At 36.8% G+C, this 23,919-nt stretch overlaps 1 protein-coding gene, 1 long non-coding RNA gene and 1 pseudogene across 3 annotated transcripts in view; 2 read left to right on the forward strand and 1 right to left on the reverse strand.

The window, feature by feature from the left end:
- The window catches only part of LOC145504954 (olfactory receptor 4A47-like), a 132,348-nt gene extending 129,166 nt beyond the window's left edge, over nucleotides 1-3,182 (forward strand). Inside the window, 2 exon segments of the mRNA XM_081486460.1 lie at nucleotides 223-713; nucleotides 2,594-3,182. Coding sequence (XP_081342586.1) covers nucleotides 223-713; nucleotides 2,594-3,048 — 946 coding nt within the window. The 3' untranslated portion in view covers nucleotides 3,049-3,182.
- On the forward strand, nucleotides 280-16,775 carry LOC145505102 (olfactory receptor 4A47-like; annotated as a pseudogene). Its single transcript, XR_014052842.1, has 2 exons — nucleotides 280-349; nucleotides 13,785-16,775. The product of XR_014052842.1 is annotated as an olfactory receptor 4A47-like (transcript).
- LOC145505696 (uncharacterized) overlaps nucleotides 7,018-23,919 on the reverse strand; it is a 123,657-nt gene continuing 106,755 nt past the window's right edge. The window contains exons 3-4 of the long non-coding RNA XR_014053216.1: nucleotides 13,209-13,259; nucleotides 7,018-9,630 (exon numbers count right to left, since the gene is read on the reverse strand). This is a non-coding gene — a long non-coding RNA (uncharacterized LOC145505696). The remainder of the gene's footprint in view (nucleotides 9,631-13,208; nucleotides 13,260-23,919) is intronic.

Genomic DNA, 23,919 nt, shown 5'->3' on the forward strand with positions numbered 1-23,919 from the left:
TAATGGTACTTATTATATGAGTCTGATTATTTTCTGATCTCTTATCATATATCAACAAAGGTAGGAACCTATGCTTTATTCAACTTGGTAATCACAAGATCTATGGCAACTGGACATGAATAATCCATATACATTCTTTTAATTGAATGGATAAAAAAGATGAAACTTATTATGCATTTAAAAATTTCCCACTCGTAAACTGTTTCTAATATGTGAACTCAGCTCCTGTAAAGAGAAGATGGAACCAAGGAACAATGTGACTCACTTTGTCCTCCTGGGCCTCACACAGAATCAAAAGGAGCAGAAAGTCCTTTCTGTTATGTTCTTCTTCTGCTACATATTGACCATGGTGGGTAATGTGCTCATAGTTGTTACTATTACTGTCAGTAAGACTCTGAACTCACCAATGTATTCTTTTTTTGCTAGCTTATCATTTATAGATTTAATTTATCCTTCTTCAGTTTCCCCCAGATTAATTTCATACTTGATGTTTGGGAAATATACCATATCCTTTGAATCTTGCATGATTCAGCTCTTTACTGAGCACCTTTTAGGTGGATCAGAGATCATCCTTCTGTTGGTGATGGCCTATGACTGCTGTGTGGCCATCTGTAAACCCTTGCATTATTTGGTGATCGTGAGGCAGAGGGTGTATGTTGTGATCCTGGTGGTGTCCTGGGTTGGAGGTTTTCTGCACTCAGTAATTCAGTTCAGTTCAGTTCAGTTCAGTTGCACAGTCATGTCTGACTTTGCAACCCCATGAATTGCAGCACACCAGGCCTGCCTGTCCATCACCAACACCCAGAGTCCACTCAGACTCATGTACATCGAGGCGGTGATGCAATCCAGCCATTTCATCCTCTGTCGTCCCCCTCTCCTCTTGCCCTCAATCCTTCCCAGCATCAGGGTCTTTTCCAATGAGTCAACTCTTAGCATGAGGTAGCCAAAGTATTGGAGTTTCAGCTTCAGCAGCAGTCCTTCCAATGAACAACGAGGACTGATCTTTAGGATGGACTGGTTGGATCTCCTTGCAGTCCAAGGGACTCTCAAGAGTCTTCTCCAGCACCACAGTTCAAAAGCATCAATTCTTTGGCACTCAGCTTTCTTCACAGTCCAACTCTCATATCCATACATGACTGCTGGAAAAACCATAGCCTTGACTAGATGGACCTATGTAGGCAAAGTAATGTTTCTGCTTTTTAATACGCTGTCTAGGATGGTCATAACTTTCCTTCCAAGAAGTAAGTGTCTTTTAATTTCATGGCTGTAATCACCATCAGTAGTAATTTTGGAGCCCCTAAACATCAAGTCTGACACTGTTTTCATTATTTCCCTATCTATTTCCCATGAAGTGATGGGACCAGATGCCATGATCCTAGTTTCCTGAATGTTGAGCTGTAAGCCAACTTTTTCACTCTCCTCTTTCACTTTAATCAAGAGGTTTTTTAGTTCCACTTCACTTTCTGCCATAAGGGTGGTGTCATCTGCATATCTGAGGTTATTGATATTTCTCCCGGCAATCTTGATTCCAGGTGTGCTTCTTCCAGCCCAGCATTTCTCATGATGTTGTCTGCATATTAGTTAAAGAAGCAGGGTGACAGTATACAGCCTTGATGTACTCCTTTTCCTATTTGGAACCAGTCTGTTGCTCCATGTCCACTTCTAACTGTTGCTTCCTGACCTGCATACAGGTTTCTCAAGAGACAGGTCAGGTGGTCTGGTATTCCCATCTCTTTTAGAATTTTCCACAGTTTATTGTGATCCACACAGTCAAAGGCTTTGGAATAGTCAATAAAGCAGAAATAGATGGGGTTTTTTTGTTGTTGTTTTTTTTTTTTTTTTTTTTTTTCTGGAACCCTCTTGCTCTTTCAATGATCCAGCGGATGTTGGCAATTTGATCTTTGGTTCCTCTGCCTTTTCTAAAACCAGCTTGAACATCTGGAAGTTCACGGTTCACGTATTGCTGAAGCCTGGCTTGGAGAATTTTGAGCATTACTTTACTAGCATGTGAGATGAGTGCAACTCTGTGGTAGTTTGAGCATTCTTTGGCATTGCCTTTCTTTGGGATTTGAATGAAAACTGACCTTTTCCAGTCCTGTGGCCACTGCTGAGTTTTCCAAATTTGCTGGCATATCGAGTGCAGCACTTTCACAGCATCATCTTTCAGGATTTGAAAGAGCTCAACTGGAATTCCATCACCTCCACTAGTTTTGTTCGTAGTGGTGCTTCCTAAGGCCCACTTGACTTCACATTCCAGGATGTCTGGCTCTAGGTGAATGATGACACCATCGTGATTATCTGGGTCGTGAAGATCTTTTTTGTACATTTCTGTGTATTCTTGTCAACTTTTCTTAGTATCTTCAGCTTCTGTTAGGTCCATACCATTTCTGTCCTTTATCAAACCCATCTTTGCATGAAGTGTTCCCTTGGTATCTCTAATTTTCCTGAAGAGATCTCTAGTCTTTCCCATTCTGTTGTTTTCCTCTATTTCTTTGCATTGATCACTGAGGAAGGCTTTCTTATCTCTCCTTGTTATTCTTTGGAATTGTGCATTCAAATGAGAATATCTTTCCTTTTCTTCTTTGCTTTTCAGTAATTCAACTTAGCACTATTTATTGGCTCCCATTCTGTGGCCCCAATGTCATTGATCACTATATGTGTGACATGTTCCCTTTACTAAAACTCGTCTGTACTGACACCTGTCATTGACGTCTTAGTTGTGGCCAGTGGATCTGCACTGTTGTGTTTCTGCTCTTACTCGTCTCCTATGGAGTCATCCTTCACTCTCTGAAGAACCTGAGTCAGGAACGGAGGCAGAAAGCCCTCCAGACTTGTGGTTCCCACATCACTGTGGTTGTCTGCTTCTTTGTTTCCTCTATGTTTGTAAATATAAGACCTGCTAAGACCTTTCCCATTGAAAAATCTTTGACTGTATTTTATGGAGCCATAACTTGTATGCTGCACCCACTAATCTATAGTCTAAGAAATTCTGAACTGATTAACGCTATGAAGAAGCTCTGGAGAAAAAAATGTCATATCAGACAGTAGATAAATGCATTATCTATCATGACAAAAGTAATTTAGCATTAGAGCCAATAATGTTGGAGTGTAAATGTTTTCATAAGTCTGATGCAAATTTATCTTTACTCTGATTTATGTGTATAATTAAAATATGAACTATGTTTGTGTTGTTATTTTTCTTTTTTAATTAGAGGATAATTATTTTTTAATATTGTGATGGTTTCTGCTATACATCAATATGAATCTACCATATGTTTATTAACAGTTTCTCTGCTAGAATGTAAACTTTATAATATCTATTTAAACACTGTACCTAGAGAGGTAAAATGTATTTATGGCAGGGACTCAATAATAATATGTCATTTATTACTGGATTAGATTTTTATAAACACACCATTGTTCACTCAAATTATGATTTAATTCTTTCTCATTCTTAATTTTATTTTAGTCATAGTTTTTGGTTTTATCTTCATTACTTTTATTGTACTAGTTAAAGATATATAGACTGTCTTCTTATTCATTTTCATTTGTGTTACATATTACATTTTAGTCTAATATTACTTTTTTTAAGTGAAATATTGAAAATATATTGGATAGAAATACATATAGAAATAGAATGTATGCAACATTAAGCACCTTGGAAAGGAGTACGTCAAGGCTGTATATTGTTACCCTGCTTATTTAACTTATATACAGACTACATCATAAGAAACGCTGGGCTGGAGGAAGCACAAGCTGGAATCAAGATTGCCAGGAGAAATATCAATAACCTCAGATATGCAGATGACACCACCTTTATGGTAGAAAGTGAAGAAGAACTAAAGAGCCTATTGATGAAAGTGAAAGAGTAGAGTGAAAAAGTTGGCTTAAAGCTCAACATTCAGAAAACTAAGATCTTGGCATCCGGTCCCATCACTTCATGGCAAATGGGGAAACAGTGGAAACAGTGGCTGACTTTATTTTTCTGTGCTCCAAAATCACTCCAGATGGTGATTGCAGCCATGAAATTAAAAGACTCTTACTCCTTGGAAGGAAAGTTATGACTAACCTAGACAACATATTAAAAAGCAGGGACATAATTTTGCCAACATAGGTCTGTCTAGTCAAGGCTATTGTTTTTCCAGTGGTTATGTATGGATGTGAGAATTGGGCTATAAAGAAAGCTGAGCACAGAAGAATTGATGCTTTTGAGCTGTGGTATTGGAGAAGACTCTTGAGAGTCCCTTGGACTGCAAGGAGATCCAATCAGTCCATCCTAATGGAGATCAGTCCTGAATATTCATTGGAAGGACTGATGGTGAAGCTGAAACTCCAATACCTTGGCCACCTGATGTGAAGAGCTGACTCATCTGAAAAGTCCCTGATGCTGGGAAAGATGGAGGGCAGGAGGAGAAGGGGACGACAGAGGATGAGATGGTTGGACGGCATCACCGACTCAATGGACATGCATTTGGGTAAACTCTGGGAGTTGGTGATGGACAGGGAGGCCTGGCGTGCTGCGGTTCATGGGGTCGCAAAGAGTCAGACACTACTGAGAGACTGAACTGAACTGAACTGAACAGCACCTTCAATAAAACTCCTGCTCATCCCCAAACCAGAGCCTCCCAGATCTTTCGAATGTGGTCATTTCACTTTGTTTCTAAAATTCTTTAAGTGATAATCTTTTCAAAAGTAGTATTTCTTTCATATATTTTTGCTACTATTTTTGTAACTAACATTATTAAACAGTAACAAAAAATATGTGAAAATATCCTGTGTATACATTTTCCTTTTTACTTCTCAACCTCCTGAAGATCTTAACATGCAAGTGTGTGTGCTAAGTCGCTTCAGTTGCGTCCAACCCTGTGCCACCCTATGGACTGTAGCCCGCCAGGCTTCTCTGTTCATGGAATTCTCCAGGCAGGAATACTGGAGTGAGTTGCCTCTCCAAGGGATCTTCTCAACCCAAGGATTGAACCCCGGTCTCCCACACTGCAGGCAGATGTTTTACCATCTGAGCCACCAGGGAGCCTCCTATATATAGTCAAATATATATAAGACTAAATCATTTTTTCTTCATACTGCTTTACTGTGATATAAACATACATTAACATTGATGTATCCAGTCCTATTCATCTTTTCCTCAGTATGTTACTCCCCTCAGTTTGGAAAATACCCTTTTGACACACTCCAAAATTCAGTGCTTGGTAAAGATTTATGTTATATGAAAGTCTGATTAAAGAAATTATTCTTCTTGTATACTTTAATTACAAATAAATAAATAAAGTTGAATTTGAGCATCTATACATAGGTTAAAAGGATTTATATTCTTTTCTCACAAATTTCCTATTAAGAAATTTTATGTTTTACTTGATTATTCATCTTTATAGTGAATGACATTTAATTATATACTAAAAAAATATCTCATTTACTTTGTATGTGGAATTATTATTTTTCTGGCTTGTAATTTGTTTTTCTTATTTTTATACTGTGCAGAACATTTAAAATTTAATGTAACCAAAATATTCTTCTCCACATTTAACCTTTTATGTCTTTTTGCTATTTTATGTTTTATATTTAAAATTTGAAACCATCTACACATCATTTGATGTGAAGTGAAGTGTTAAGTAGGGATTAAATTTCAATTATTGCTCTAGATTTCCAATTTTTTAGATGGGATATTTATTTCTCCCCATAGCTTTGGATTCAAACTATGCAGTATAAAATATGGCATGTTTTTGAATCAAATTCAGGCTGCCATTATGTTCATTTGATCTCTTTTTTCATGTGTAATTTAACACAGAATATAATTATATATTATTTGAAACAAACTCTCTATCTCATAAGTCTAGGACTCCTTTATTTAGTATTCTTTATCAGAGCTATGCTTATTCTTACATATTCATACTTTAAAATTAAATTTCAATATGCCTTTCTAGTTAGAACTATACTTAGTATTTTGAATAGATTTGACTGGAAAAGAATTTGTATCTTCAGAGAATTCATAATTTTTATACACAAACTGCATAGGTCTTCCACTTAGAGGTTTTCCTTTATGTTCAAGTCTCTCTATGTTTCTAGTTTGTAACTTTAGATTTTTGAATTTTTATGCCACTGTTTTAAACTGAATTATGTATTCTATCACATTTTCTAAGTATCTGTACTTTTGATGTATGACATCTGTTTTTTTAAGCTTTTTTAATAACATGTGATCTTCACAGTACATCTATCATTAAAAAAAAATCTAAGGTCTATAAATGTTGATACACAAGTCATGTAGTCACTGTCACATTCAATATGCAGAATATTTCATCATCAGTAGTATTTCTCTATGCACGTTTGTAATCACCTACTGCCTTCATTTCCAAGTCGATTTCCATTCCGTTAGTTTTGTCATTTTCCAGAATGTCAATTAAATTCAATCATATGGTATTGTAGACTTTCCCTCCTAGCTTTATTGGGGCATGATTGACAGATTAAAATGTATATTTCAAATTACAGTGTGATGACTTTATACACATATACTCTGTTGAAGTGATTAAGAGTCCACACTTCCAAAGCAGAGGGCATGGGTTTTACCCCTGGTTAAAGAACTAAGATCCTGCTTGCTCTATGGAGAAGACAAAAGAGGAAGAATTAAAAAAATCAAGGGTACAATATGGCTTAATAAACTATAGCCAACATGAGCTTCCCAGGTAGCACTAGTGCAGTCAGTGCAGGAGACATGAGTGATGCAGTTTCAATCCCTGGGTCAAGAAGATCTCCTGGAGTAGGAAATGGCAATTTGCTCCAGTATTCTTGCCTGGGAAATTCCATGGATACAAGAAACTGGCAGGCTGCAGTCCATGGGGTCACAAAAGTCTGAGACAACTGAGTGACCTAGCACAGCACTTGTTATGTTTCACGGATACATACACTAAGAGAAAGCTAAGAAAAAGAAGAGTAAATATATAGATTTTAATATATCAAAGTAGTGGTACTGCAGGTTAGTGGGAAACAGGATAATTATTCTGTACATGTACTGGGTAAATTCATTTATACTTCTAATCAGAAAAATCGAAGTGAAAGTAGCTCAGTCATGTCTGACTCTTTGCGAGCCCATGGACAATACAGTCCATGGAACTCTGCAGGCCAGAATATCAGAGTGGGTAGCCTTTCCTTCCTCCAGGGGATCTTCCCAACCCAGGGATCAAACCCAGGTCTCCTGTATTGCAGGCAGATTCTTTTCCAGTTGATCAGAAAAGAATGGGTATTTCCTCTTCACACTGTACTTGAAAATGTATACCCTGTGTGGGTTAAATATGTAAATATGAAAGTGTGCTCAGTTGCTCAGTCGTGTCTGACTCTTTGCCACCTCGTAGATTGTATTCTGTTGTCCATGGGATTATCACAGCAAGAATACAGGAGTAGGTTGCCATTTCCTCCTCCAGGGGATCTTCCCAATCCAGCAGATTCTTTACCACGGAGCCACCTGGGAAGCCCAAAAGGTAAAAATCACTCACTTTAAAAAGCATAAAGGAAAAATAAAAACAATATGATTATTTCAATAGATGCAGAGAAAGCCTTTGACAAAATTCAACATCCGTTTATGATAACAACCCTCCAAAAAAGCAGAAATAGAAAGAACATACTTCAACATAATAAAAGCTATATATAACAAACCCACGGCAAACATTATCCTAAATGGTGAAAAACTGAAAGCATTTCCCCTAAAATCAGGAACAAGACAAGGGTGCCCACTCTCATCACTACTATTCAACAAAATTTTGGAAGTTTTGGTCACAGCAATCAGAGCAGAAAAAGAAATAAAAGGAATCCAGATTGGAAAAGAAGAAGTAAAACTCTCAATGTTTGCAGATGACATGATCCTCTACATAGAAAACCCTAAAGACTCTACCAGAAAATAACTAGAGCTAATCAATGAATATAGCAAAGGTGCAGGATATAAAATTAACACACAGAAATCCCTTGCATTCCTGTACACTAACAACGAGAAAATAGAAAGAGAAATTAAGGAAACAATTCCATTAACCATTGCAACGAAAAGAATAAAATACTAAGGAATATATCTACCTAATGAAACAAAAGACCTACATATAGAAAACTATAAAACACTGGTGAAAGAAATCAAAGAGGAAACAAAATAGATGGAGAAATATACCATGTTCATGGATCGGAAGAATCAATATAATGAAAATGAGTATACTACCCAAAGCAATCTATAGATTCAATGCAATCTCTATCCAGCTACCAACAGTATTCTTCAGAGACTAGAACAAATAATTTCCCAATTTGTATGGAAATACAAAAAACCTCAAATACCCAAAGCAATCTTGAGAAAGAAGAATGGAACTGGAGGAATCAACCTGCCTGACTTCAGGCTCTACTACAAAGCCACAGTCATCAAGACAGTATGGTACTGGCACAAGGACAGAAATATAGATCAATGGAACAAAATAGAAAGCCCAGAGATAAATCCACACCTATGAACACCTTATCTTTGACAAAGGAGGCAAGAATATACAATGGAGAAAAGACAATCTCTTTAACAAGTGGTGCTGGGAAAACTGGTCAACCACTTGTAAAGGAATGAAACTAGAACACTTTCTAACACCATACACAAAAATAAACTCAAAATGGATTAAAGATCTAAACCTAAGACCAGAAACTATAAAACTCCTAGAGGAAAACATAGGCAAAACACTCTCTGACATAAACCACAGCAGGGTCCTCTATGACCCACCTCCCAGAATATTGGAAATAAAAGCAAAAATAAACAAATGGGACCTAATTAAAATTAAAAGCTTTTGCACAACAAAGGAAACTATAAGCAAGGTGAAAAGACAGCCTTCAGAATGGGAGAAAATAATAGCAAACGAAACAACGGACAAACAATTAATCTCAAAAATATACAAGCAACTCCTGCAGCTTCATTTCGGAAAAATAAATGACCCAATCAAAAAGTGGGCCAAAGAACTAAACAGACACTTCTCCAAAGAAGAGATACAGATGGCTAACAAACACATAAAAAGATGCTCAACATCACTCATTATCAGAGAAATGCAAATGAAAACCACAATGAGGTACCATTTCACTGGTGTGAAACCAGTCAGAATGGCTGCCATCTAAAAGACTACAAGCAATAAATGCTGGAGAGGGTGTGGAAAAAAGGGAACCCTCTCACACCCTTTTCACTCCTTGGGGAGAAACCCTGCAATTGTCATTATCAGTCCATTTGTGGGTCTCCTTCTTGGGAGCAGGGGTCTTGACAATACTGTGTCTCCATTCTGCCTAACTTCTGTTGCAGGATCTTCTTGATATCTTTTGTTTCAGAGATTTTTTTTTTTTTCCCCCTACTCTTTAGATCTTTCCCATCAGTAGTTGTTTTGTAAGTAGTTGTAGTTTGGTGTCCCTGTTGGAAAACTGAGCTCAGGGTTTTTACTCTTCATGATGGCCATTCTCTTATATGTCTGCTTTTATACCAAAACCACACTGCTGTTATTATCATAGTTTTATAGTGTTTTAGCATCAAGAATAGACTTCCAAATATGTTCTTATTTTTCAAGATTGTTTTGGCTGTTTGGATTCCACTGAGATTTCACACAAATTTTAGGAGGCATTTTTCTATTTCTGCAAAAAAGAAAAAAAAAACAGTTTGGGGGATTTTGATAGGGATTGTATTGAACACACAGATAATTTTATGCAGTGTTGACATCTTAATAATATTAAGTATTTCAGCCCATGAATATCTTTTTTATATTTATGTGCTTTTTGTAACATCTTTCAGTAATATTTTGTAGTTTTCAGTGTAGAAGACTTTGCTTCTCACTTAAGTTTACTTTCGGACTTCACTGGTGGCTTAACTAGTAAAGAATCCGCCTGCAATGAGGAAAATCTGGGTTTGATCCCCAGGTTGGGAGGATCCCCTAGAGAAGGGAAAGGCTACCCACTCCAGTATTCTGGCCTGGAGAATCCCATGCACTGTATAGTCCATGGGGTCACAAAGAGTCAGACATGACTGAGCAACTTTCACTTGTTTATTTTTAATTATCTTATTCTCTTTGAGGCTGTTGTAGATGGAATTATATTCTTAATTTCCTCTTCGTTGTGTTCATTGACACCATAGAAATTTAACATCCTTTTGAGATGAAAAATTTTCAACAAATTAGGTACAAAAGTGATGTACCACACCATGATAGACCTGTGTATGACACATCCACAGGGAACATTAGACTCAATAGAAAAGTTGAACACTTTCCCCTTAAAAATTAGGAATAAGAGAAGTGTGCACACTTTCACCACGTCTTAGAAACACAGACTTTCAAAACTTTTCTTGGAATTTTTAGAATTTTCTACAAGTAGATTGTATCATCTCTGAAGTGATTTTATAATTAATTAAATTTTACTTAATTTTACTGTTTGTAACAGTGTTTCCAATGGTAGCCACATTCTAATGTTTGGATTTCAGCTTCAGCATCACCTTAAAAACCATCTTCTCCGATTACATTATCCATAGAAAAATTCTTTCTTTTATTTCTGTCACTGTACTTTATTTGTTGTCTTATAGTCAGTGAATGGGGCTTCCCCGGTGGCTCAGATGGTAAAATGTCTGCCTGCAATGCTGGAGACCCAGGTTCGATCCCTGGGTTGGGAAGATCCCCTAGAGAAGGAAATGGCAACCCACTCCAGTACTCTTGCTTGGAGAATTCCATGAACAGAGGAGCCTGGTAGGCTACACTCCATGGGGGGTTGCAAAGAGTCGGACGCGACTGAGCGACTTCCCTTAATCAGTGAATATAATGCAAGAGGCCTGGGGTTCCATCCCTGGGTTAAGAAGATGCCCTGGAGAAGGGAATGGCAACACACACCAGTATTCTTGCCTGGAGAATTCCATGAACAGAAGAGCCTGGTCGGCTACAGTCCATGAAGTTGCAAAGCGTCAGACACGACTGAGCAACTAACACTTACTCGATCAGTAAACAAGTCTATAATTGCCTCATTGAATTTTTTCCTTTATTGTTTCATTCTTCACAAGAATATGATTCTTATGAAAGAAGGAACTGTTACAAGATCCCTGTCCCCTCATTTTACTAATTACTGTGTCCTCACTCCAGTATTCTTGCCTGGAGAATTCCATGGACAGAGAAGCCTGGCGGGCTACAGTCCATGGGGGCACAGAGACTTGGACATGACTGAGTGACTTTCACTCACTCACTCATGGTACAGTTTCTGGCATTAAATAGGTACCTTAGCTTAAAAAATAACTGTTAGATAAATAACTAGTAATTGCATATCAACCGGTGATAAAGTTATTATATATCTAATCAAACTTTAAGGTAAATACATTTAATATTAATTAAATAAAAAGAAACACAAATTTGTTGTAGCAGTTGGGAAGTATGTCTTTAATTAGTCAAACTGTAACAAAATGCCTGGTCTGATATTTTATTCCTGAGTTGCAATAATTTCATAATGGTTTTAAGACCATATTTTCCTCCATGTTACACTTTCTGACCCTAATTATGTGATTTGACCTTATAGTATCTTTACATGTACAGGTAGTTTTAACATTTAGTGGAAAATCCCAGTGAATTTAATTAAGGAAGGATTGATTTTGCACACATTCCAATTTCAAGACTCAGTGATAAATGTAGTTAGAAGGGATAAGTTTCTAGTTGTCTTTGTCAATATTAGGAAAAAGATGATATCCTTTTCAGAACTGATGTAAAATTTCAGGAGGTCCTTTGTTAACCTTAAAACATTGCATAAAAAAGAGAAAAGCACAAGAATTTCTGTCAAAATCTCAGTTCAAGTATTCTAGCTTCACTAACAAAATGAAAAGAGAAGAGCTAAGCAATTGAATGGTATTTTTCTATTTTGATGTTAGTAGGAAGATAAATTACTAGAGACACATTTTCTTGGGAAATGACTGGTTGCTACCTTTCTATGTAAATATAGGATTTGTTTCAGTTTTTGATAAATTATCCTAATGTGGTCATTCCTTTCTGTATATGCATGACATTTCTTTAAATAACTTATACAAATAAAAAACTCTTTTGAATAGTCAGAAAACTCATGGAGAAAATGGACAGACACTAGGGTGACATAAGATATTTCTTCAAGAAATAATGCAAACCTTTTCCTTCTGTTATCAAACTGGATGAAAGAAGAATTCAAGATCCATATGAGTGATTTTAATATTTATCCTGCAGATAATGAGCAAGCCTCCACAAGTAAGACTAACAGTAAATAGTGGGAAACATAATTGTGCGATTTTCTTTACTATTCAGGAAATTTAATTACCTTGAAATAAATCAAATGTAGAATCAATTCTAGTTTTATCACTTAAAAATGTGTGACCATGGAAATATTAATGTTCTGTGCCTTAATTTCTTCAACTATGAAATAGAGACTACAGTTATCATTACTATAAATTTAAATGTGATATATTAAATTGTGAGCACGTGATTGAAACTGACTTTATGTGCATACATACTCAGTTGTGTCTGACTCTTGTGACCCTGTGGATTGTGGCCCACCAGGCTCCTGTCTCCATGGGATTCTCCAGGCAAGAATACTGGAGTGGTTTGCCGTTTCTTGCTTCAAAGGATCTTCCCGATCCAGGGATCAAACCCAGGTCTCTTGCATTATATTCACTGATAGCTTTGAGAGAACACATTTTTTGGAGACCAGAATAGAAGTGGAGAGACAGGGCAGGAGGTCATTGCGTGGAGCCACGAAGAAAATGCAGGCAGCGAATGATCCAATTTGTGATGTATTTTGGAAGCAGAGACAACAGGGTTTGCTAAAGGTATCCCTAAGTAAGATGAGAACAATAGGGAATGAAGACCATGGTGAAGCTTTTTGTTTGTTTGTTTGTTTGAACAGTTACATGGAAGTTGGTATTTAATAAGATGAGGAACTCCCTTTTTATTGTGGAATATTTAAAATTTATTTTTATATGTATTAAATTGATATCCAATTGTATGTCCAAAGTTGGAGATATTGCATATATTTTGTTTTGCATTGTTTTACAGCTGTCTCATAGTTGTTTCTATTGCCCAGCAAAATAAAATGTAACATGTGCCAGGTTCCAAAGCTCCATTTGTAACAATGGTTATGTTTTTATAGTCTTTGTACATATTTATGTAGAATTTTAAGACAAAGTTGAAAATAGATGGAAAGCTAGAGCCTGGAGACAAACTTACAGTGCTTCGGCATTTACTGATCAGAAAATGAGGAATATCCAGCTGAAGACCCTAGGAAAGAAGTTTCAGTGAGGTTTGACACAATTCAGGACAGTGACCTTCTGTTTACAATTTTATCTAACAGCGTATATTAAGATTAGCTTAAATGGATCTCAAATATTACACCTTTGTGACTTTATGTATGGTGTGCCTTGTAAAGGAATTCCTTTCTCATATTCTTGTTTCATTTTTCCTTTAAAAAACATTTTGAAAATTTCTTCCTCTGTTAAGCCTTCTCTGACTGCAGTTTGACTGATATTATATTGAGCTTGATTGATGTTATGCTTTAGCTTGATTAATATATATGTATATTGACTATAAACTTGTGTGAATATTCTTATAAAGGTACTTACTACATGGTTCTGGAATTATCTATTCACTGAGGGTAGGGAAATATGCCTTATTTAACTTGGTATTCATAATGTCTGTGATGCATTGGACACAAACACATAATTCATGTAAATTCTTCTAATTGGCTGACTAAAAAAGATGAAGCTTATAATGCATAAACTGCCCCCCCCCCATCTTTCTTTGTAGGTAAACTGCTTTAATACATGAACTCAGCTCCTGTCCAGACTAGATGGAACCATGGAATAATGTAACTTACTTTGTCCTCCTGGGCCTCACACAGAATCCAAAGAAGCGGAAAGTCCTTTTTGTTATGTTCTTGTTTTTCTACATTTTCACTCTGGTGGGCAACCTGCTCATTGTCCTGACTATAAATGTCAGTAAGACCCTGAACTCACCTATGCACATTTTTCTTGCTTGCTTATCATTTACAGATCTAATTTATGCCTCTTCTATTTCCCCTAGATTGATTTCAGACTTGTACTTTGGGCAAAATACCATATCCTTCCAAACACCTCTGACCCAGCTGTTTACAGAGCACTTGTTTGCTGGGTCAGAGACTGTCCTTCTGTTGGTGATGGCCTAGGATTGCTATGTGGCCGTCTGTAAGCCCTTGCATTATTTGGTGATCATGAGGCAGATGGTGTTTCATGCTTCTGGTGGTGTCATTTTTTGGTGGCTTTGTGCACTCAGTAATTCATCTTATCACTATTTATGGGCTCCCATTCTGAGGCCCCAATGTCATTGATCACTTTATGTGTGGCATGTACCCTTTACTGAAACTCGTCTGTACTGGCACCTATGTCATTGGCATCTTAGTTGTGGCCAATGGAGGACTGATGTGCACTGTTGTTTTCTTACTTTTACTCATCTCCTATGGGGTCATCCTGCACTCTCTGAAGAACCTGAGTCCGGAAGGGAGGCAGAAAGCCCTCCAGACCTGTGGTTCCCACATCACTGTGGTCGTCTGCTTCTTTGTTCCCTGTATTTTCATGTATGCGAGACCTGCTAAGACCGTCTCCATTGACAAATCATTGAGTATATTTTATACAGTCATAAGTCCCATGTTGAACCCATTAATCTACAGTCTAAGAAATTCTGAGTTGACTAATGCTATGAAGAAGCTCTGGAGAAAAATGTGTTATTTCAGGTGGTAAATAAGTGCATTATTCATCATGACAAAAGTAATTTAACATTAAAGCCTATAATCTTGGAGAGTAAAGATTTCATAAATCTAATGGAAACTTTTCATTAAGGGATTTATGAAAATATTATTTTAAAATGAACTATATATTTGTGATATTACTAACAGTTTCTCTGCAAAAATGTAAACTTTACGATGTCTGTTTTACTAGGGGACCTAGACAGGTAAAGTGCATTTAAAGTGGGGAGTCAATAATAATATGCCATTTACTAGTGAATGACAATTTTATAAACACAACATCTTTTGCTCAATTTCCGATTAACTTTTAATTCTTTCTCATTCTTTGTTTTACTTTAGTCATATTTTTTGGTTTTACCTTCACTATTTTTATTGTACTAGTTAAAAAATAAAGTACTGTATAGACCATCCTCTTATTCAATTTAATTTGTGTTACATATTATGTTTTAGTGTATTATTTAATTGTTTAAATAAAGTATTGAAAGTATGAAAATGAGTTAGTCACACAGTCATATCTGACTCTTTGTGATCGCATGGACTGTAGCCTGCCAGGTCCTCTGTCCATGGAATTCTTTAGGCAAGAGTGGGTTGCCATTGCTTTTTCCAGGGGATCTTCTCGACCCAGGGATTGAACCCAGGTCTCCTGCAGTGCAGGCAGATTCTTCACCAACTGAGCTACTAGTGAAGCCCACTATATTGAAACTATAGTGGATAATAATACATATAAAAATATAATTTTTGCAAAAATCAAGGCAATGGCACCCCACTCCAATATTCTTGCCTGGAAAATCCCATGGACGGAGGAGCCTGGTAAGCTACAGCTCATGGGGTCGCTGAGTCAGACACGACTGAGCGACTTCACTTTCACTTTTCCCTTTCATGCACTGGAGAAGGAAATGGCAATCCACCCCAGTATTCTTGCCTGGAGAATCCCAGGGATGGCGGAGCCTGGTGGGCTGCCGTCTATGGGGTCGCACAGAGTCGGACACGACTGAAGCGACTTAGCAGCGGCAGTTGCTGTACTATAGACTAACAGTCCTGCTCATCCCAAACCAGAGCCTCCCAGTTCTTGCAGATGCAGTCACTCTACTTTGTTTCTAAAATTCTTTAAGTAATGATCTTTGCAAAACTATGCATTTTTTCACATATTTTTGTTACTATGTCTCTGTGTGTAAATTTTGCATTTTACTTCTCAACCTTCTGAAGGTTTTTACATACAAGTGTATATAAAACTAACTTATTCTGTTTTCTCATACCACTTAACTGTGATATAAAAATACAATAGCACTGATGTATTTAGTCCTATTCACGTTTTCCTCAGTTTTTTATGCACTCAGTTTGGAAAATGCCCTTTTGACACATTCCAAAAAACTGGTGCTTGGCAAACATTTATGATATATGAAAGTCGGACTAAAGAAAGTGTTTTATTTGTATACCTTATCTACAAATAAATAAAGTTGTATTTGGGTATCTATTTACAGACTTAAAATGATTTGTATTCCTTTTTCATGCGTTGCTTATTAAGAAATTTTACGTGTTTTACTTGATTGTTCATCTTTATCCATACTGAATAAGATTTAATTTATATACTTTAAAAATGATCTGATTTACTTTGTTTATGAAATTATTATGTTTCTAGCTTTTGATTTGCTTTTCTTACTTTTACATTGCACAGAATATTTTTGTTTGTTTACAAAGAAATATTTTTAAATTCACAAAATTAAATCTACCACTGTTCTATAGCTTTTTTCGTCTTGCTCTTAGAGAATTTCCCTATTTAATGTAATCAAAATATTCTTCCACATTTTCTCCACGTTTTACTTTTCAGGTCTTTTTGCTGTCTTGTGTTTTATATTTAAAATTTTAAACCATCTACGTTCATTTGATGTAAAGAGTTAACTACGAAATATATTCTAATTACTGCTCTAGATTGCTATTTTTTAGATGCATAATTATTTTTCCCCATAGCTTTGGTATTTCAACTATGCAATAAAAAATATGGCATTGTTTGGATCAAATTCAGGGTGCTATTATCGTCACTTGATCTCTTTATTCATGTATCATTTAATACAGAATATAATTATATTTTATTTAAAATAACCTTTCTATCTCATAAGTCTAGGACTCCTTTATTAGTACTCCTTATCAGAGCTACGTTTATTCTTACATATTCATAATTTAAAATAAAATTTCAATAAGCTATTCTGGTTAAAACTACATTAATTAGTTTTCTGAATAAGATTTGATAGGGAAAGAATTTGATCTTCAGAGAATTCATAATTTTTATACACAAACTGCCTATGTCTTCCACTTAGCAGGTCTTCGCTTATGTTCAAATCTTCCTATGTTTCTAGTTTGGAACTTTAGCATTTTGAATTTTTTATGGCACTATTTTAAACTGGATTATGTCTTCTTTCACATTTCCCAAGTATCTGTACTTTCAATGTATGCCATCTGTTTTTTTTTTTTAAGCTTTTTTAATAAAGTGAGCTTCACTGTACATGTCATTAAAAAAAAAAAATCAAAGTTCTATAAGTTTTGACAAATACACAAGTCGTGTAGTCACTGTCACATTCAATATGCAGAATGTTTCATCATCAAAAGTATTTCTTCATGCACCTTTGTAGTCACCTCCTGCCTTCATCTCCAGATCCTGGAAGACACAAGTCCATTTCCATCCCTTTAGGTTTTGTCATTTTCCATTTGTCTTGCCGTTTGTCAATTAAATTGAATCATACTGCATGTAGACTTTCCCTCCTAGCTTTATTGGAGTATAATTGACAAATTAAAGTGTATATTTCAGAAGTACAGTGTGATGATTTTATACACATATGCTCTGTTGAAGAGGTTAAGGCTCGCCACTCCTAAGGCAGGGGGCTTGAGTTGGATCCGTGGTGGGAGAACTAAGATCTCTCTTGCTGCACGGTGCAGACAAAAATAGAAAGAAAGAAAAGGAAAAAAAAAAAATCAAGGGTACAATATGGTTTAATAAACTATAGCCAATCAACAGAAGCTTCCCAGGTGGTGCTGTGTTTAGTGGCTCAGTCGTGTTCTATCTACTCTTTGCGACCCCATGCCATGGACTGTAGCCCGTCAGGGTCCTCTGTCCATTGGGATTCTCCAGGCAAGAACACCGGAGTGGGTTCCAATGCCCTCCTCCAGGGGATCTTCCTCACCAAGGGATCCAGCCCAGGTCTCCGGCATTGCAAGAGGATTCTTTTTTTTTTTTTTTTTTAATTAGTTTATTTATCTATTTTTTAAGTTTACAATATCGTATTTGTTTTGCCATACATTGACATGAATCCACCATGGGTGTACATGTTTTCCCCTTCCAGAACCTCCCTCCCACCTTCTTTACTGTCTGAGCCACCAAGTGTCGCCAGTGGCAAAGAATCCTCCTGCCAATGCAGGAGCCATAAAGAAGGCAGGTTCAATCCTTGGGTCAGGAAGGTCCCCTAGAGTAGGAAATGACAACTCACTCCAATATTGTTGCCTGGGAAATCTCATGGACAGAGGAGCCTGGTGAGCTACAGTTCATGGGGTCGTGAAGAACTGGACATGACTGAACACATACACATGTAGCCAACATATTTTATATTAGACCTCCAGAATTTATTCATCTTATAGCCCAAAGTTTGGATCCTTTGAGCAATATCTTCCCATTTATCACACACCTTCAGTCCCTAAAATTTACATTCTACTCTCTGCTTTTAAGAGTTTGTTTGTTAGTAGATTCTACAGGTAAGTGAGATAATAGTTTTTGTTTCACTATACCTGGTATAATCTAACTTAATATACACCAGGCCCATGTCCGAAAAGCATAATTTCCTTCACTTTATGACTGAATAATAGTCTGTTGCTTATAAGTGCCTCATTTCTTTCTCCTTTCATCTGTTGACTGAACTTCAGTTATTTTAGAATCTTGGCTATTGTGAGTAATGCTTCGTTTGATAAGAGAGGTTATGTATCTCCTGGAGAAACTGATACCATTTCCTTTGAAAAAATACCCGGAAATGGAAATGTTAGATCATATAGTAGTTTTATTTTTAGTTATTTTAGGAACCACCATACTGTTTTCTGCAGTGGCTGCATCAATTTATATTCCCACCAAGAGTGTATAAGGGTTCCAACTTTTCTACATCCTCACCAACATTGCTCTTTTATAAGACATTGATTTCATTCATGAAACATGTACTTCATGATCTAACTACCTACCTGAGGCTCCACATCTTAATCCTTTCACATTGAATGTGAGGATTTCAACATATGAATTTTAGGGACGCAAACATTCAAACCATAGCAAGGGTCTAGTTTCATTCTTTGCATACGGTTACCTAGTTTTTTCAACACAGTGTAGAAACTTTTTTTGCCTCAGAGTGTAATCTTGGCCACTTTTTCAAAGATCAGTTGATCATATACACATGCATAATATTTCTGATCTTGTTATTGGGTTCCATTGATTTGTTTTTATACTGGGACCACGCTTTTTTCAGATATGTAAAACTTTATTTTTGAAAAATCCCTCCATTACAAAGTTAAAAGTCTGGGACCACACGGTTTTGATCACCCTCAACATGTAAACATACATAGAAATAAGAAAGTGTAATGTCCCAAGTTTGTTCTTCTTTCTTAAAATGTTTCCACACTTTTGGATCTTATGTGATTCTATATCAAATTTATGTTTGTTTCTTCCTAATTCTTTGGAAAAACACCATTGAAATTTTGATAGGGATTTTTTAAAATCTGTAGATTGCTTGGATAATGTAGGCATTTTACCAGTATTTATTTTTCCACTCATGAACATGGAATATCTTTTCAATTATTTGTGTCTTTAATTTCTCTCATCAGTGTTATATAATTTATCATATAATTAATAATTATATAGCATATACTGTAATTTATATTATATAATTTATTTCTAAGTATTCTTTCTGATGCTGTTGTGAATGAGATCATTTACTTAAATTGCTTTGTAGATGGTTCATTGTTGGTATATACAGATGCAATTGATTTTTGTATGTTGAGTTTGTATCCTGTAACTGTTGAGTTTGCTTATTAGCTAAAACAATTCTGGCTCAATTTTTCATATATTTTGTATGCTAGATCATATTCAGTATGTAGTCTTTTAAATCTGGCTTCTTGAACTTAGTTTCATGCTGTTGAGATTTATGTGCATTATTGTATTGATCAATAGTTTCTTCATTTTGTTGCTGAGTGGTGTTCCGTTTAACGGATGTATCACAGTTTGTTTGTCACTTTCTCCATTAACTGATTTTTTACTTTTTTCCAGGTATTTGAATTTATAAATAAAGCTGTTATAAATATTGATATATAGGTTTTTGCAAAAATAAGCAAATAAACTTGAATATAGTATAAAATAATTATTTGCATGATACTAGATGTCAGAAACAATTGACAGTGATGACTGAGAGATGGGAACCAAACAAGTTGAGCTCTATGATTTTTCCAGGTTATTATCTTCAAAAAGTTTCCATGCTGTGCTTCAGAGAGGGATACATCAGAAGCTCTTGGGAGACTCCTGAATTGAGGAGATGAAAGTTACTAGAACCCTTATAGAGTTCTTTTCCTCTTCCATAAAAATGTTTTTATTGCCTTCATGGTTTTGTCAGTAAGTCGTGTCCAACTCTTGGGATCCCATGGACTGCAGTCTGCCAGGTTCCTCTGTCCAGTGGATTTTCCAGGCAAGAATAGTAGAGTGGGTTGCTATTTCCTTTACCAGGGTATCTTCCTGACCCAGGGATTGAACTTGGGTCAACTGCACTGCAGCCAGTCTTCTGCATTGCAGGTGGATTCTTTCCCAACTGAGCCACCAGGGAAACCCTTCAGGAACTGGTACAAGAACTTGGTAAGATCGCAGTCCTCAGATTGTCATTCTCTGCTGCTGATGAATAAACTGGCTATTGCTGAAGAAACGCCCAGCACTCTATTTCAGGTTGATATTCTGATCAGTGGAGGACAGTGGCATTTGACATCCAGGAATGAGTGTTAGCTTCCAACAGTAATCCCCAGAAAGACTGAGTATTTCTCCTTGCCCTGGGGGCAATACTGATTGTAAATTGTCTCAGATCCCTGAGAGAAAGGTTAGGATGCACGTTTATGCTACCTATCTGTGGTGATATCACAGAAATCGTATTGAAGAAGGACTGATGACTGTTATTCAAAATGCTCTGACTTTGGAAAATCATCACATTTGGTAATTGTAAAGGGGCTGTATTTTACTGCATTGAATTCTGGGATTCATTTCAAACTGCTCTTCACAAACCTAGATTGCAGTTTATCATTGTCATCATTATCAGTCTCACCATTATATTAGTCGGCTTGGATTCTCACACAAAATACACCAGAATGGGTAGTTTCAACAGAAGACATTTATTTTCTCTCAAATAAGAGGCTAGAAGCTCACAATCAAGGGGACCGCAGGGCAGGTTTCTGGAGGCCTTGCTTTGCAGTTTGCAGACAGCTATCTTCTCACTCTATTCTCACGTGACCTTTCCTCTGTGCACTCATGCAAGAGCCAGCTCTGCTATCCCTTCCTGTTCTTCTAAGGACACCCGTTCTATCACATTAGGTCCCTATTGTTATGATCTCAACAGTACCAGCTATTCTAGTCCTCATTGATCAAGGTTTCCAAGTTTAGGTACCAGATATATGAGTGAATAAACATTTTAGGTGACTTCAACCCGTTTCTAACTACAAACTTATGACAGATGCAGAGCCAGAAGTACTTAACTGAGCTAAGCAAATTCCTGACCCATTGAAATCACCAACTATAATAAAGTGAATGTTGTTGCTTTAAAACCATAAATGACGGTGTACTTCTTTTGTGCTACAATAGTATCTGAAACAATGCAGTCATTTAGGCCCTATGTTACTGGCTCATGGATACATATATTAATTGAACAAAATAGAAATTTAAGAAAAAATAATAAATATATAGATTTTAACATATGAAAGTAGTGGTACTGCAGGTTACTGGGAAGCAGAATAATTATTCAGTACATGTACTGGGAAAAATTCATTTACCCTTATGATCAGAGAGATACGTTACCATTTCACACTTTGAAAATAAACCACTTTAAAAAGCTTAAAGATTATTATCTTTATAAACTCGAGGCAGCAAAAACTTTGAGATGTACATGCCTAGACATTTCATCCTGGATCCACTTTCCACATCCCTACATCACACCATAGGGAATGATGAATCCTTTATCCAAAGCATGTTCACTGCAGTATCCAGTGTGAGCTCTTCCCATTCTCATAATTTGGAAGTATGAAATTCACTATTCACTTCCTTTCTGATTAGAGAGCTTCTCTGGGATCTCAGCTGGTAAGAATCCACCTGCAATGTGGGAGACCTGGGTTTGATCCCTGGGTTGGGAAAACCCCCTGGAGAAGGGAAAGGCTACCCACTCCAGTACTCTGGCCTGGAGAATTCCATGGACTGTAGTCCATGGGGTCGCAAAGAATCGGATGACTGATCGACTTTCTCTTTCACTTTTCACTTTCCGTTTTCTGATTAGAATATCTAGAACGCTTTTTATTTCTTTCACCAAAAAATAAAGGGAAGCTCATTGTTGATATTTCTTCGATATGTGCTAAATATTGGGGACATTAATATTGCTAAGTATAAGTGATCCAATTATAATTTCAGAAAATGGTAAAGACATGTTTTATGCTTCAGTTCCTATGTGGGTTGAATTATAATAAGAAACATTTAATGCCAGAGCCTTATCAGATGCTTTCTTAACAATCTTTGACCCCAAACTATTATAGAACCACTAAATTAAAAGCATAGAAAACACCTTTGATTTATCATTAAGTCAAGAACATATAGATAACAGAAAATCAGAAGAGCTTTCGCTAGTTTGTACCCAAAATGTTAAACATTCATTGTATTAAAAACACAAAAATGTACTCCATTTCAAGTTGGCTGACTCAGGGTGTCTACTGGGATATGTGGTAAGCTTGTATTACTAGAAACTTTACTTAGAACTGTTTGTACTTCGTCTCTCAGATTTTGAATAAATTTTCCTTTGTCTGCAAGCATTTTTCAGTTTCCTCTTTGATGATTTCACTGACCATTGCTTGTGTAGTAGTGTTAGTTCAGCCTCCATGTTTGTCTTTTGTTTTTTTCCCCCTTGTAGTTCATTTCTAGTCTCATATGCTATGATTCAGTAAGATATTTTATATGATTTCAAACGTGAAAACTGAGACTTATTTCTGTGTCTCCTATCATGTGATTCAACCTCGAGAATGTTCCAATTGCCCTTAAAAAAGAAATGTATACTTTGCTTCTGGACAATATACTGGTTGTTTAATCCAGATATTGACACAGCTGGCTTTAGGTTCCAGTGATTCTCGGGCTAGTCTTGATCACTGGTGGCTGAGGCTGAGGCCCACTGGGTATTAGGGCCTGTGTCCACCCACTAGTGGGTGAGGGCGCGTACTGAGGTTAGTGCCAGTCCACTAGTAGTTGTGTTGGGTCCAGGGAATTCAGAGTGTGTTGGATTCCTGGTGGGTGGGTCTAGGGCTTAGTGGGGTCATAGGCTGATATTCCCCCTGGTAAGTGAGATGAGTCCTGGCATAGTGGGCTGAAGGATCCTTATGATCCCAGGGTTGGTGTCCACTTATTTTTGTTTGAAGCCACACCCTAGTGGGTCCTGAACTTACCCCAATGGTGGGGGAAACTCATCCTGGGGTTTCTGTGGCAGGTGCAGGAGTTCAGAATCTGATCTTGGCCAGCCCATGGTGGGGCTAGGGGCCAAGGAATCATGGATCTGGAGCCCCTGCACCTGGTGAGTGAGCATAGTTGCAGGTGGCTGGGGTTTCAGAACTTCCCACAGTAGCCAGCATGCTGGTGGACAGATTTGTATCCTTTGCCCAGCTACCTTCAACACACCCTGGTTTGATCCCTAGGTTGGGAAGATCCCCTGGAGAAGAGAATGGCAATCTCCACTTCAGTGTTCTTTCCTGGAGAATCCCATGGACAGAGGAGCCTGGCAGGCTACAGTTCAGAGTCATACAGAGTCGGACATGACTGAAGCAACTTATCATGAAACACACAGCCAACTATAAAGGCTTAATGGAAAAATAATTGAGAATATCTCAATAATTTTGTATAGATTACATGTTGAAATGATA

The sequence above is a fragment of the Giraffa tippelskirchi genome, chromosome 1, assembly GCF_054371585.1.
Source record: "Giraffa tippelskirchi isolate mGirTip1 chromosome 1, T2T-mGirTip1v1.2.pri, whole genome shotgun sequence".
NCBI lineage: Eukaryota > Metazoa > Chordata > Mammalia > Artiodactyla > Giraffidae > Giraffa > Giraffa tippelskirchi.